The sequence below is a fragment of the Chlorocebus sabaeus genome, chromosome 1, assembly GCF_047675955.1.
Source record: "Chlorocebus sabaeus isolate Y175 chromosome 1, mChlSab1.0.hap1, whole genome shotgun sequence".
NCBI classification, from domain to species: Eukaryota; Metazoa; Chordata; class Mammalia; order Primates; family Cercopithecidae; genus Chlorocebus; species Chlorocebus sabaeus.
The window spans coordinates 124,840,975-124,855,590 of NC_132904.1; the positions used below are offsets into that span (position 1 = coordinate 124,840,975).

The 14,616-nt window shown below is 36.7% G+C and overlaps 1 protein-coding gene across 6 annotated transcripts in view; it reads right to left on the reverse strand.

Annotated features, from left to right (window-relative positions):
* Positions 1-14,616, reverse strand: part of ARHGAP32 (Rho GTPase activating protein 32) — a 304,654-nt gene that overhangs the window by 87,999 nt on the left and 202,039 nt on the right. For 5 of the 6 annotated variants that reach the window (XM_038004998.2, XM_073022239.1, XM_008021489.3 and 2 more), the window contains 2 exons: positions 13,755-13,877; positions 12,136-12,213 (listed from right to left, as the gene is read on the reverse strand). In XM_038004998.2, the coding sequence (XP_037860926.2) occupies positions 12,136-12,213; positions 13,755-13,877 (201 nt within the window). Of the gene's footprint in view, positions 1-12,135; positions 12,214-13,754; positions 13,878-14,616 lie in introns of those variants that run through there. The other variant, XM_073022240.1, reaches the window with a different exon arrangement.

The window sequence follows — 14,616 nt, forward strand, 5'->3', positions numbered from 1 at the left end:
TCTAAACAGTTAGATCATGTAGTAAGTGTACAGTAATTCCTCCCTTAACATCATTGACAGGTTCTTGGAAACTGTTAACTGACTTACTCTGTGCTATGGGAACTTAATTCTTATTTATATCAATTAACCTATGATAAAATTGGTTTCATTAGACAGTATGTCATTTTGCTTAACGTTGCAGTTTCCAAGAACCAACTGACAACATTAAGTGATGACTTACTGAGTGTTTAATTTGAGAAACTGCTAAACTGTTTTCAAATTAGTTGTGGCATCTTACATTCCCACCCGCACTGTATGAGAATCCCAATTTCTCCACATCCTTGCAATTTTAATAAGTATGAAGCAATACCTCATTGTTGTTTTAACTTACATTTCTCTAATGACTATTGATGCTGGATATCTATTTATGTGTTAATTTGCATTCATATATCCTTTTGGTGATATCTGTTCCAATCTTTGCCTATTTTTTAAATTGAATTGTTTTCTTCTCTAATTTTGATAGTTTTTGTTTTTTAAAAACTAGCATCTCAATATGTTGCCCAGGCTGGCCTCAAATTCATGGGTTCAAGCAATCCTCCTGCCTCAGCCTCCCAAGTAGCTGGGACCACAGGCACATGCTACTGAGCTTGCCCAGTAAGAGTTCTTTGTATGTCCTGATACAAGTCCTATATCAGATACGATCACTGCAAATATTTTCTCCCAGTCTGTGATACGTCTTTTTGTACTAGTAAATATGTCTTTCAAACAGCAGAAGTTTTTTTAAAAAATTAATTCTTTTATTATACTTTAAGTTCTGGGATATATGTGCAGAACGTGCATGTGTGTTACATAGGTATACATGTGCCATGGTGGTTTGCTGCACACATCAACTAGTCATCTGTATTAGGTATTTCTCCTGATGCTATCTGTTCCCCAGTCCCCCACCCCTCAACAGGCCCATGTGTGATGTTCCCCTCCCTGTGTCCATGTCTTCTCATTGTTCAACTCCTACTTATGAGTGAGAACACAAGGTGTTTGGTTTTCTGTTCCTGTGTTAGTTTGCTGAGAATGATGGTTTCCAGTGTCATCCATGTCCCTGCAAAAGACATGAACTCATCCTTTTTTATGGCTGTATAGTATTCCATGGTGTATATGTGCCACATTTTCTTTATTCAGTCTATCACTGATGGACATTTGGGTTGGTTCCAAGTCTTTGTTATTGTGAACAGTGCTGCAATAAACATACGTGTGCATGTGTCTTTATAGTAGCATCATTTATAATCCTTTGGGTATATACCCAGTAATGGGATTGCTGGGTCAAATGGTATTTCTGGTTCTAGATCCTTGAGGAATTGCCACACTGTCTTCCACAATGGTTGAACTAATTTACACTCCCACCAACAGTGTAAAAGCATTCCTATTCCTCCACATCCTCTCCAGCATCTGTTGTCTCCAAACTTTTTAATAATTGCCATTCTAACTGGTATGGGATGGTATCTCATTGTGGTTTTGATTTGCATTTCTCTAATGACCAGTGATGATGAGCTTTTTCTCATGTTTGTTGGCCGCATAAACGTCTTCTTTTGCGAAGTGTCTGTTCATATCCTTTGCCCACTTTTTGATGGGGCTGTTTTTTTTTCTTGCAAATTTAAGAGCAGAAGTTTTAAATTTTGATGAAATTAAATTATTTTTATGAATTGTTCTTCTGATGTCACATTTAAGAAATATTTGCCTAATCCAAAGCCACAAAAGTTTTCTCCTATGTTTTCTTCTTGAAGTTGTATAGTTTACACTTTATAAACATTTAGGTATACGGGCTGGGTGCGGTGGCTCATGCCTGTAATCCCAGGACTCTGAGAGGCCGAGGTGGGCAGATCACAAGGTCAGGATATCGAGACCATCCTGGCCAACATGGTGAAACCCTGTCTCTACTAAAAATACAAAAATTAGCTGGCTGTAGTTGCCTGCACCTATAGTCCCAACCACTTGGGAAGCTGAAGTGGGAGAATCTCTTGAGCCCAGGAAGCGAAGGTTGCAGTGAGCCGAGATTGGGCCATTGCATTCCAGCCTGGTCACAGAGCAAGACTCTGTCTCAAAAAAAAAGGAGAGAGAGAGAGAGAAGAGAGACATCTTCGCCTAATCCAAAGCCACAAGAGTTTTCTCCTACGTTTTCTTCTTGAAGTTGTATAGTTTATACTTCATAAACATCTAGGTATATTATCCATTTTGAGTTAATTCCTGTAGATGGTAAAAGAAATAAAGTTTAAGTTGGAGATATATGGATATCCAAGTGTTCCACTGCCATTTGTAAACCAGACTATATCTCTTCACTGAATTGCCTTTTGAACTTCACTAAAAGTCAGTTGTCCATGGGTGCAACCGTATGTATGTATTTCAGGACTGTTTATTCTTTCCCACTGATCTACTTATCTATCTTTCCACTAATACCACACTTTCTTGAAACTGTAGCTTTGTAGTAAATCTTCAGTTAGTGTTAGTTCTCCAACTCTGTTCTTTTTCAAATTTGTTTTGGCTATTATATTCCAGGTCCTTTGCATTTCCATTTGAATTGTTTAATTTGCTTGTATATTTCTACACAAGAGCCTGCCTGGGATTTTGATTTAGATTAATTTGGGAAGAAATGTCAACTTGAAAAATATATAGTCTTCCAACCCATAAATGCAGTATCTCTCTCCATTTATCTGGATCTTCTTTAATGTCTCTGAGCAATGTTCTGTAGTTTTCAGTATATAGCTCTTTCACATCCTTTTTTTCAGACACAGTCCTAAGTATTTCCTGTTTTTAGTACTATTATACATGGGTTTTACATATTTTCTGACTGAAGTGAATGCTGTGAGTCTGTGGACTACATTTAGGATAACGAGGTCTTCTCATAGTTGTCCCAAGTATTTATATTTAAAAACATACTGTGTATTTTAAATACATAAATGGCTTTCCTTTTATTTCTCCTTTATATCTGAAAATTTATGCTGGTTTTTTTGAAAGTGTACATTAATGGAGGTAGTTATATAATTTGTACATTCCATTTTAGAATGACAAGAAACGATTTTAGAAAATACTTGTCATAAAGAGAGGGTGTAGGGTTTAATAAGATTAAGAACTACTGCCATAGCCATTTTGTCAAGAATTTCTATAAATTGAGTATTTAAGCATCAGTTGGTAAGACATATTCTGATGCTATAAATTAACAAAAAGCTATCAAGCAGGAAATTTATCTCCAACATCAATAGTACCTAATGGCACTAAAAAGAAAAAGTAGCAACAAATAAAACATAAATTAAGAAAATGTATATATTTCTACGTTCCAAAAGGAAAAGAAATGCAAATTAAAAGTCATCATGCTTGTATTCTGGTCCTGGCTATACCATGTACTTACTGTCCTTGTGAAACAGAAAAATTTATCTAAATTTCTTTGTCTCCAGATTTCTACCATTTTAAAATGACAGTTTAGAACCAGATGGTCCACTATCATCTTCCACTGTACAAAAATCTATGATTCATACAAGTAAACAAGCGGAGCCACTATTATTCATTAAATTATTACCATGATCTGTTCTTTGCCTAAAATGTATAGGCTTCAATAGAAACTCTGCAATATACAGTGTAATAACAAAGGGCTAGTTGTTTAACCCTTTGTGCTTTAGTTTCTTCATCTAAAATGAGATCATTATAGTACCTTCACAAAGTTGTGGAATTAAAGGTTAGTGGTAAGCACTTCGAAAAGCACATCTAAGTACTAAATAAATGTTAGCAATTTCTTTCATTTGCATTATCACATAATTCCCCTTCTCCTGAAATTACGTCACATTACAGATGAAAATTTACAGTATAATATGATTTCCCATTACTTAACTGGAGAGTAAACATTTTGCTCTATTTGATTTTGAGTAATGAAAAGATGCAGCTTTGGATTCTAGGGTATTACATGAATATGATGGTTTTTACATAAACAAGCAGAGATATAAGCAAATCCATTAAACTACTATACAAGACAAGGTTTCTGAATATCTGCCCTGTGAAATAAAGATGATTTCCCTAAAACTAAGTTACTTGGAGCCACATTATACTCTTGAGGTAAAAAAACTGTGTTGTCCAAGAATTGCTTCTCTGATATTTGTGCACAAAAACTCACAATATTTGGGGATAACTATGAAAAACAAAATAGGTGATCCTTGATCATCTAATGGAAAACGAAGAGAACATGGGGTAGGTATATAAAATTCCATTGCTCTCTAAATGAGATTCTGGCCATTAGATTAACTGTGTCCCAGATGTGCTTTACAGAAGATTTTCTGAGGGGAGGGAGAAACAAAACAGTTTCTAAACTGTGTTTGATTGCTCCCTTTATCCGCACACAAGATAAACAATGGGAGCCAAGATCAGCAGTTCTCATGCTCTGTGCATAATAATCATCTGAAAAACTTGTTAAAATTCAGACTCCTGACCCCATCCCCTAAGATTCTGATGATCAACATCCATTTTTATCACATTTCTCAGGTCATTCAGATACCCGTGGCTCCTAGATAAAACTCTGAGAGACACTGCACATAACAAACAATCCTAAAATATGATAACATGTTATATTTGTGTAATGCCTTTACCCAGAAAAAAGGGCTCTCTGAGGCACCACCTCACATTTCTAACAATCATTTACAGACAAGAACACAAATGTAATAATAATGCCAGTTAGTTTAAAAACAAAGAAAAACGGGAAGAGTTTTTACTTTTACTTTCTGAAGTATATGATGAAACACCTCAGAAAACAAAGATGAGAGATTCAATATACTCCTTAGGTGACAAATAAAAAACACAGAGATCAGAATTTCAAATTACTGTAGTTAATATAATTTCACACTTCCTACTCCCAGAAGTTTAAGAAAAGAAAGAGAGTCACAGTATAATTTAAACACATGGATGAACTTATCCTTCTGTTCCCACGGCTAAATTATGGTCTGAGCTAGTATAATACTTGGAATAGAACTTGGCAAAATGCAGGTGACTGGCAGAATTTACCTGCAGCACACATGGACAAAAATAGTCTTGTATCCTACCCCACAACTACTGAAACAACATTTAGGGGCTTAGGTCCTGGGATTTGATGTTTAAACATAGCCTCCTTTAAACATTCAAGTTTAAGAGTCAGTGGCAAAGGGAGAATAAAAAGAAATACTGGTAACAAAATGAAGAGAGCAGAAGAGCACCCTTCAATCCCTTTGGTAAACACTATTGCTCAAACTAACTTTATTTGTTGGACCTATTAGAATGGCTATTTTTTTTAACTGGCAATTATTAAATGCTGGTGAGGTCGTGGAACAGCAGAAACTCTCATTCACTGCTGGTAAGAATGCAAAATGATACAGGCGCTTTGGCAGACAGTGTTGTGGCTTCTCACCAAATTCAACATACTCTTACCATATGATCCAGCAATGATATTCCTTGGTATTTACTCAAAAGACTTGAAAACTTACGTTCCACACAAAAACCTGCACACAGATGTTTATAGCAGTTTCATTCATAACTGCTAAAAACATGAAAACAACCAAGAGGTCCTTCAATACTTGAATATATAAAACTGTGGCACATCCATGACACTGAATATTAGATAGTGATTAAAAAAGAAGCTATCAAGCCAGAGAAAGACACAGAAGAACCTTAAATGCATATTACTAAGTAAAAGAAGCCAGTCTGAAAAGGCTACATACTATATGATTCTAATAGGGATATTTTGGAAAAGACATGACAGTGAAAGATCACAGGCTGTGAAGGGTTCAGCAGAAAAGGATAAATAGGAGAAGCACAGGAGATTTTTAGGCCAAAAAAAACTATTCAGTGTGAAACTATAATGGTAGATACATGCTATTATGTATTTGTCAAAACCCAGAGAAGGCACACCAAGAAGTGAAGTCTAATACAAACAATGGACTTTAGTTAATAATAGTTTTCAATATTGGGTCGTTAATTGTAACAAAAAGCAGGCCCCAGAACTGTTTCAACAGTTGCAAGGTATGATTTGAGACTGTATTTTTATCTGTGTGATTCTGGCCCTGGTGCTCCTTAAGACCACTCTTCTAGAAACACTGCTTAAGTCAGTGCTGTAGGTAAACTCAGCTAATCAGCTGATGGTTGGTAAAGATCAGCATTTTGCTGATTCTATTCAATGTACTGTAAAGCAAATGTGAATAACGGGGAAGGTATGGGGAGATAAGAGGCAAGGGGTATTACATGAAACTCTGAACTATCTGCTCAATTATTCTGCAAATCTGTAACTATACAAAAATCAAGTCTATTGATTATTATTTTTATTTTTGACAAGGTCTGGCTCTTGGCTCACTGTAACCTCCACCTGCCAGGCTCAGCTGGGGTCCTCCTGTCTCAGCCTCCCAAGCAGCTTAGACTACAGACATGCATCACTGTGCCCAGGTAAGTTTCATAATTTTAGTAGAGATGAGGTTTCACCATGTTGGCCAGGCTGGTCTCAAATTCCTGGGCTCAAGCGATCTTCCCACTTTGGCCTCCCAAAGTGCTAGGATTACAGGTATGAGGAACCACACCCAGCTCTATTTTTTAAATAATATTAAAATCACAGTACAGCAACTATATAGCACCAGTTCACAGCAATATTAAGGAAGGATCTCTGCACAGAGACTTGTGCCTTGTCATGCCCTGACAGCCGGCCAGAAAGGAGAACACACACACACAACGTGACCTTGACAAAAGAAAAGTGGAGTCCAGATAACATGCCATGAACACATTGAGCTGAGCAGAGCTGCAAGTGCAGACACACCGGGCCTGGGTATCAACAACGAGCTTCAGAAAGCTTTGCAGCAGCGCTCAAGCGGGTGACACCTCAGCTCACTCGGCCTCCATCGTAGGAAGCAGTAGTCCGCATCCTTGCTCCTCTTCCCTTTCTCTCCTGAGGTCTGCACTAAATCATCTCAATCCCTAGGAACACCACTGGTGACAGTCAACACCAAGACGAGGCCCTTGTCTCCTTTACACTGCTAGGGAAGACACTGCCTCCTCTGTGTTCTGCAGCCAGAGCCCAGTTTACAAGGTTCACATGTAACCAGAGCCAGGCGAGCTGGCTGACCGAGGTGCATGCTGTTCCCCGCCTGGCCTGTGCACCTGCTCCTGCTGACAGAAGCATCAGTGGGTCATGCGGACATCCTCTCGGAAGAAGACACATGCAACACTGTGCTCCAGTGTAACCTCCTCCAGGAAGCCCTCCTGCACCTTCCAGGGAGTTCTGGTGAGCCCTGAACTCCCTACTCATCAGAGAGACCCCAAGGAGAGTATTGAGGTCTGCTAGTTCTCCATGTCCTGCCTGCCCTGAGCCTGGAACCAGCCTGGCTCAGGTAGGGACCTGTTCCCCACCAAGTCTATGTAAGAGAGTCCCTGAGGTGCCTTCAGGCCAGCCCTAAAGGTGGCCCAACCGACTTCTCCATTCAGGACTGGCTGACATCTATTATGGGCTAAAAATTGTGCCCCTCTCCCCCAAAATTCATAATGTTGAATTCCTAACCCCCAGGAACTCAGGATGTGAGTACAGTCATCCCTCAGCGTACCTGGGGGGGACTGGTTCCAGAATCCCCTCATATAGCCAAATCCACACAAACTCAAATCCCACATCATATTCCAAAAGCCTGCCCTCCGAATATGAGAGTTTCGCATCCCACAAATACTGTATTTTCAATAGTGTTTGGTTAAAAAAAAAAATCCGTGTATAAGTGGACCCACAAAGGTCAAACACATGTTGTTCAAGGATCAACTGCATATTTAGAGATGGGAACTTTTAAAGAGGTAATTAGGTTAAATGAGTGGCCCCTAATCTAATCTGACTGATGTCCTTACAAGCAGAGGAGATTAGGACACAGACAAACACAGAGAGGAAAGGCCATGTGAGGACACACCAAGAAAGTGACCATCTGCGAGCCAAGGAGAGAAGCCTTTTGAAAAAAAACTAAACCTTCTGGTACCTTAACTTCTAGCTTCCGGAACTGTAGGAAAATACATTTGCTATTAACATTTAAGTCACCCAGTCTGTGGTATTTTATTATGGTAGTCCTAGCAAATGAACACAGTACCTAACAGACGAATTAAGGAATGAACAAATCCTAGAAACAGCTCCCACTGACAAAAGTATCAGTGGGTCACCTGTTATGCCCAATAACAGAAAAAAAAATACACACACACACACATAACACTATATATATATCATATACAATCACATATATATGATTATTTGCCTTCTGAAATTATATCCCCCATCCACATCAGAATATATGAAAGTACCAAGAATTCAGACATAATTTACATTAGAGAAATTTTAAAACTCCAGATACTATCCTTCTAAAAGGCGTCACAAAAAAATCTCCTTATAAAGAACATGTTTCTCTAATAAACTTCAGACTGTTGGCTGGCTTTTTAAAATTAAAATTTTGAAATAGCTTTTGATATATCTACTACACAGAGTGAGGTCCGCTAGTAAGCTAAACTCATGGTTTTCACCCCTACTGAGGCCCCTCGGGCTGCTGCAGACGGCCTGAAGGAGGCCAGTCAGGCAGGCTGCATGGGAATAAGGCCCAGCGTTTCTGACTTGAACCAATCAGGGTAGCTCCATGGTTACCTTTTCTCACATTGAGGTTCTGCGCACGATTCTATTTGATTAATAATCCCACTGGATTAAAATAAAAAGTATAAAAACCACCAAACTAAGCTATTATTTCAGTTAAACTTGAAAATCAGGATGTGGAAATATGTCTGATTTACAGTTACCATGATTGTCTTCCTCTCTCAACAGAGTATCTCCCAGGAGGGGCACATGCTTACAATTTAAAAATACCTAACAAAGGTAGGGGACGTCGTGAACAGTCTGAAGAGCTTTTCCCCAGCATACAATTGATTAATTATCACATAAAAACATAACACGCAGTAACAGCAATGTTTCCACCAGTAATCATACATGCTTTGCAGTCCGTAGTTGGCTAATCTTTATACTATACTGCTCGCTAGTTGAGCAGGAAAGATGTTCCTTTCTATACGGTAGAAAACTGATGTGAAGAACGTTAATATTCTGAGAGTGAATGTAGAAATCATGTTTAGTGCTCTTCAGGCAATGAGATGGAGCAGACTTAGATCTGAGTCCTTACTCCCTTCACTTACTGACTTGGCATCCTGACTACTTATTAAACATCTCAAAAACTGTTTTCTCCCCATAAAACGGGAGGAGAGTAACTACCTAGAAGCTTTGTGAAATTAAAGAAAACACTGCATGTAAAGTACTGAGCTATACTTTGCAGGTAACAGAGGCTCAACATGTCTCCCCTTTCACACCTGTCCCTGCAATTAACCATGAGTGCTCTTAGAAATGGACTAATTGTGCAGAAACAGCAAGGAATGCTGAACTGTGGATTCCTACCTTAAAATACTGATTTCCTTTTTTTCTGAGACGGAGTCTTGCTCTGTCACCCAGGCTGGAGTGCAGTGGCGCAATCTTGGCCCACTGTAATCTCCACCTCCCAGGTTCTAAGAGATTCTCCTGCCTCAGCCTCCAGAGTAGCTGGGATTACAGATATGCGCCACCAAGTCCAGCTAATTTCTGTATTTTTAGTAGAGACAGGGTTTCATCATGTTGGCCAGGCTTGTCTTGAACTCCTGACCTCGTGATCTACCCACCTCGGCCTCCCAAAGTGCTGGGATTACAAGTGTGAGCCACTGCCCCCAGCCTGAATTTCTTTTTTAAAAAAGTTTGACAGTAACATTTAAAGACTTGCTCCTGGCTACACGGGCACTCCCCACATCAATGCCTCTTCTCACAGGTACACTCCAACATGATCCATGGAGATATGATTGCCTTTCTAAGACCAATCAAGATGAAAAATAGCATTCCTATAGGAAAGATTTTTCATTATCAGTTACAAATCAGTCTTTGAAGTTAGAAGTTTCATTTTTGTTTTCAATAATTTGTTTTGGCAATAAACTAATTTTTAACTAGTTAATTTATACTAGTTAATTTATACTCACTTTGAAAAAGAATTAGTTTGTTTAGGCAATAAACTAACTGTGTGAGTCTCAACAACACTTTGGAGTATAAAGCTATACACTTAGCAGAGAATCAGTACTCACTAAATACTTGTTACACAAACAAAGGGAAGACAATCATAGAATTTAAATGTTGAGAAGGAAGAGAGAGATTGTAAATGAAACCCTCTGATTTTAAGAAGAAACTGAAGTCCAAACAAAGCAAATGACTTCCCTAAGGTGAGATAGATAGATATAGATATAAGAAAGTTATTAGTAACATCAAGACCACAACATAACTATTATTTTAAAGCCAAATTAATCTTTTGATCATCTTTGAGACCCTTAAGTCTATTGTTCATTTCCACTAACATGAAGAACTGACCCCTTAATAGGAAAAAGATAACTGTAGTCTTCTATTTAGTTTTATATTTAATCAAAAGCACTTATTATTCATAACTGTTAAGAAATCAGAGCACAGATGGAAGAGGATCCCAAAAGCACAAACAAGAAGAGTTGTAGGGTAATGTGATAGGGTTTTTCTGGTCTTAACAACCAAATTAAATTACTATAGATGCAGGGAAAGTGATAGATAAAATTAAACTTATAAAATAAAAACCAGAATTCTTTAAATTTAAAAATCAACACTTATTGATTAAAAAAAAAATCCATCAGACCTGGTCTAAGTATGTTCTATTTTTATTCTCACATATTTAATCTTCAAGATAACCATGTGAGGCAAACAATGGTCCCATAATCCCCATTTTACAAATGAGGAAACTGAGACACAGAGAATTAAATAATTTGCCCGAGATAACACAGGATTAAAACCCAGACAATCTGGAGCCAGAGCCCACACTCTTATCTACCATTTTATAATGTTTTAAATTGTATTACTATGTTTTAATACAATATATTTTATTGTAAAGCTAATAATTCATTTTTATTTAATATGTAGTTAGAACTCAAAGTATTTATACAATGCTTATCAAATTTCTAACAACATCGCATGAGCATTTTATTATGCAGTATTTAGTAACACTTGTGTAAGTAGACCACAAAATGTCACAGGCTATATATTAAGGATACAACTTTAAGGCATTTTCAGAGACTCCTCATAAAAATTAGTTGCTAAGTCAGTCTAACAGATGCCATTATCAGGTCCCAAACTGTTTAGCCACAAAGTAGTCCCTCCTTATCTGCAGGAAATACGTTCCAAGACCACTCAGTGAATGCCTGAAATCACAGATGGTACCAAACCCTAGGATACTTTTTCCTATACACGCATACGTGTTTCAAGTTTAATTTATAAATTAGGGACAGTAAGAGATTCATTACAGTAATCAATAATTGAGTAAAACAATTAAGTCAAATAAGGGTTACTTGAACACAGCACCTCAAGACCTCAACAGTCAACCCGATAACAGAGGGCTACGGAATGACTAATGGGGCAGGTAGCATCTACAGTGTGGATATGCTGGACAAAGGGATGATTCACGTCCTGGGTGGGACAGGGAGAGATTTTATCACACTACTCACAACAGCATGCAGTTTAAAACCAATGATTTATTTTTGGAATTACCCATTTAATGTTTTCGAACCTTGGTTAACCTCAGGTAACTGAAACCATGGAAAGGGAAACCGCAGATAAGGGACTACTGAATACAGAAAAAGAAATGAGATTGCTTTAGATTCTGTTGTTGTTCTGTAATTAAAAGTAAGTTTACATAACAGTTACAATGCCTTTTTATAGAAAAATATTAATCAAACTGACTTAATTCCAGAAAGGAAATCTATATGAATCATGATTAAAAACTTGTATTAAAAGCAAGGTCACTCCCCAGGCCTTGTAACCGAAAAGTGGCCATCAGGTCTGAGACTCTATTCGTATTTTGGCTACACCACCATTTAAAGATGAAGGCGATAAGAAACAACCAAAATAGTAATTAGAAAAGGAAATTTAAATCTATTATCATTACCATCTGCAGTTTCTATCGTTGCAGATAAAATTTCTGATGACAAAGTCCATTACCAGTACATGTAAACGAAAGTATTAATGAAACATAAAGAAAACTTTTCTTTGAATTTTCCCACACCTCATTTGTTGTTGCCTACCTGGAATCCATGCTTGCCTCTCCACCATGTGCTTAACACTTTCGGAGGCATGTCAATAACAGACACAATGTCTCCCACCTAGGAGAATCAAAATTGTAAGCAAAATGGTTTTAGTTAAAATTTAAACCAATTGTTATACCTGGAATTTAAATCTTAACTGTATGAAAAGGTAAATTACTATTCATGCTCTGGCCAGTAATTTCCAAAAGAAGTACCACTTCCTTTTAAAAACAATTTAATTATATTATGATTTGTGAAAGAGAGGTCTACAAAAAGTTAAGCAGCACAAAGACTGTGATTCAACTAACACACGTGCAGTAACTTCAGAAAGCCAGATTAATAGCATAAGATTTTTAAATGTTAGGCATCACACCATTATCATCACTTCTGTTAAAATATTGTTACTGCTGTCACTGAGAGTGATCAGATTCACTTATGAAAGATAATTTTAAATATTCATGCTTAGAAACAATAACAGATTCCCTTAATAGTACATTTAGTGGGTGCTTACCCTGTGCCAGGCACTGTACTGAGCTCTTGACATATCTTATTTAATCATATAGAAAAGGGCCTAAGATGGGTTATGCTTAGTAAGTATAAAATTTGATGACAACTACACTTCTTTCAATAGATAGCAAAATATAATTATATCCACTAAAGAGCTTTCTTCACTGTAAAAGAAAAACTAGCGAGTTTATATAAACTCATATAAAATCATAAATATAAAAATTACAATAGTTTTTAATAATATATTCAACAGAAGTTATATTCTTCAATCAAAAGAAATGCTGATATCTATGATAAAACATAGTTAAGAACTTCAGAGCAATGTTACTAACATATACTATAGAGCTTTAGGAATTTTTCTTTTGTATATTCACAACTGATCTTTCAAATCATGTATAAGCCATTTCGTAAAGCCATATATGCTGACATCATCATTCCAAGACCTACATTTCTTTCTGTACAGAACTTAAAAGTTTGAAAACAGTTCAGATTCTATGCAGTAAAAAGTTATATTATTATTTCTTAAATTTAATTAACTGTCAGCATTTTTTTCCTCATTAGCCAATATATATTTTTAGAGGAAAAAATTTAATTCCCCTCCTTTTATATCTGACAGCAAGATGTATTCATTTCACCTTTTATCTGTTCTTTAACTCAATCTTTCAACAATATAGGAAAAAAAAGTATCACTGGGTATTGTTTTTCGGTACAAAAACACAAAAAGACAGACCTTGCTTTCAAGAAGCTCACTGAGACAAAGAGAACAATCATGATTAAATGTAATAAGTGATGTGTCAGCAATAAGCCATGAGCACAGTTCAGAATGACATTCAATTCAGGTTTTTGGGAGGTATGTATTTGCATGGAGTGAGGGGAGGGAGATCAGGAATGACTTCCCAGACAAAAGAGGAGACATTTAACCTCAGTTTTAAAGGATAAGTACTGTCATTTAAACAAAAATAGAAGATATTACAGGCGGAAAGATAAAGGACTATGGAAAAACCTGGTGCTTTTCATTTTTTTTTAAATTAAGGAAGTGGTTAAGAACAGTCAAAGATGAGGCCAGAAAGGTAGCAGGAACCAAATAACAAACAACCTCTTCAGCTATTTACCTCTAAGGTCAGTTCGTCAGGGGCTCGAGCGGTGTACCTCTTGATAACATGGGCAGCACCAACAGCAGGAGTGTTGATGGATGACTCCTCATGAACCAAAAGGTGATTTCCCTTATTATCAATCTATCACAAAGAAAATGTACTCTGAGATAAAGACACTGGACCTGAAAATGCTTCTTTGACTATCTATAGGAGAAATTCATTTTAATTCAGAGATACAATAACCCAAAGAGTCTTTAAAAAAAAAAATCCTACCATTTACTGGGTAGTTAAAATATGCTAGTCATTGTGCTGTGCCTATAACATATATGGTTTAATTTAATCCTCACAACTTTAAAAAATACTTATCATCATTTAAAGGTGAGGATGCTAAAGATGAAAGAGGCTATGTAATTTACAAGAGATTCAATAGTTTTTCCAAGATCTCAATGCAGGTTGGCCCATAGTTCTATATTCTTTCCACTTTCCATCTTGCATTCCCAATTTCCAGGGGGAGGAGAAAACAATATAACTCTACATATGCAAATTAAGAATAAATATGTAATCTATTTACTGAATAACGTTTCACTCAACAGTTATTCTTACAGAGGACCCTTTAAGAAGTTGTCCCTTGCTCATAAATAACTGAAAAATATTTTCAATTACTAAGTCAACTAAAAAAAAGTACTGAATATATACACTAGTATATTAAACACCAAAATAACAGGTATTATTGATATTCAGTTTCCAAGATTATCAAAGAAAGATTTGAGACGAAAAAATATTTCCTATATCACGTATCTATCCTCCCAGATGATGAGAATGTACTCCATTTCTTTGATTGCTGAAGCTCAATAGATGTCAAAATTATGTTAATATCAAA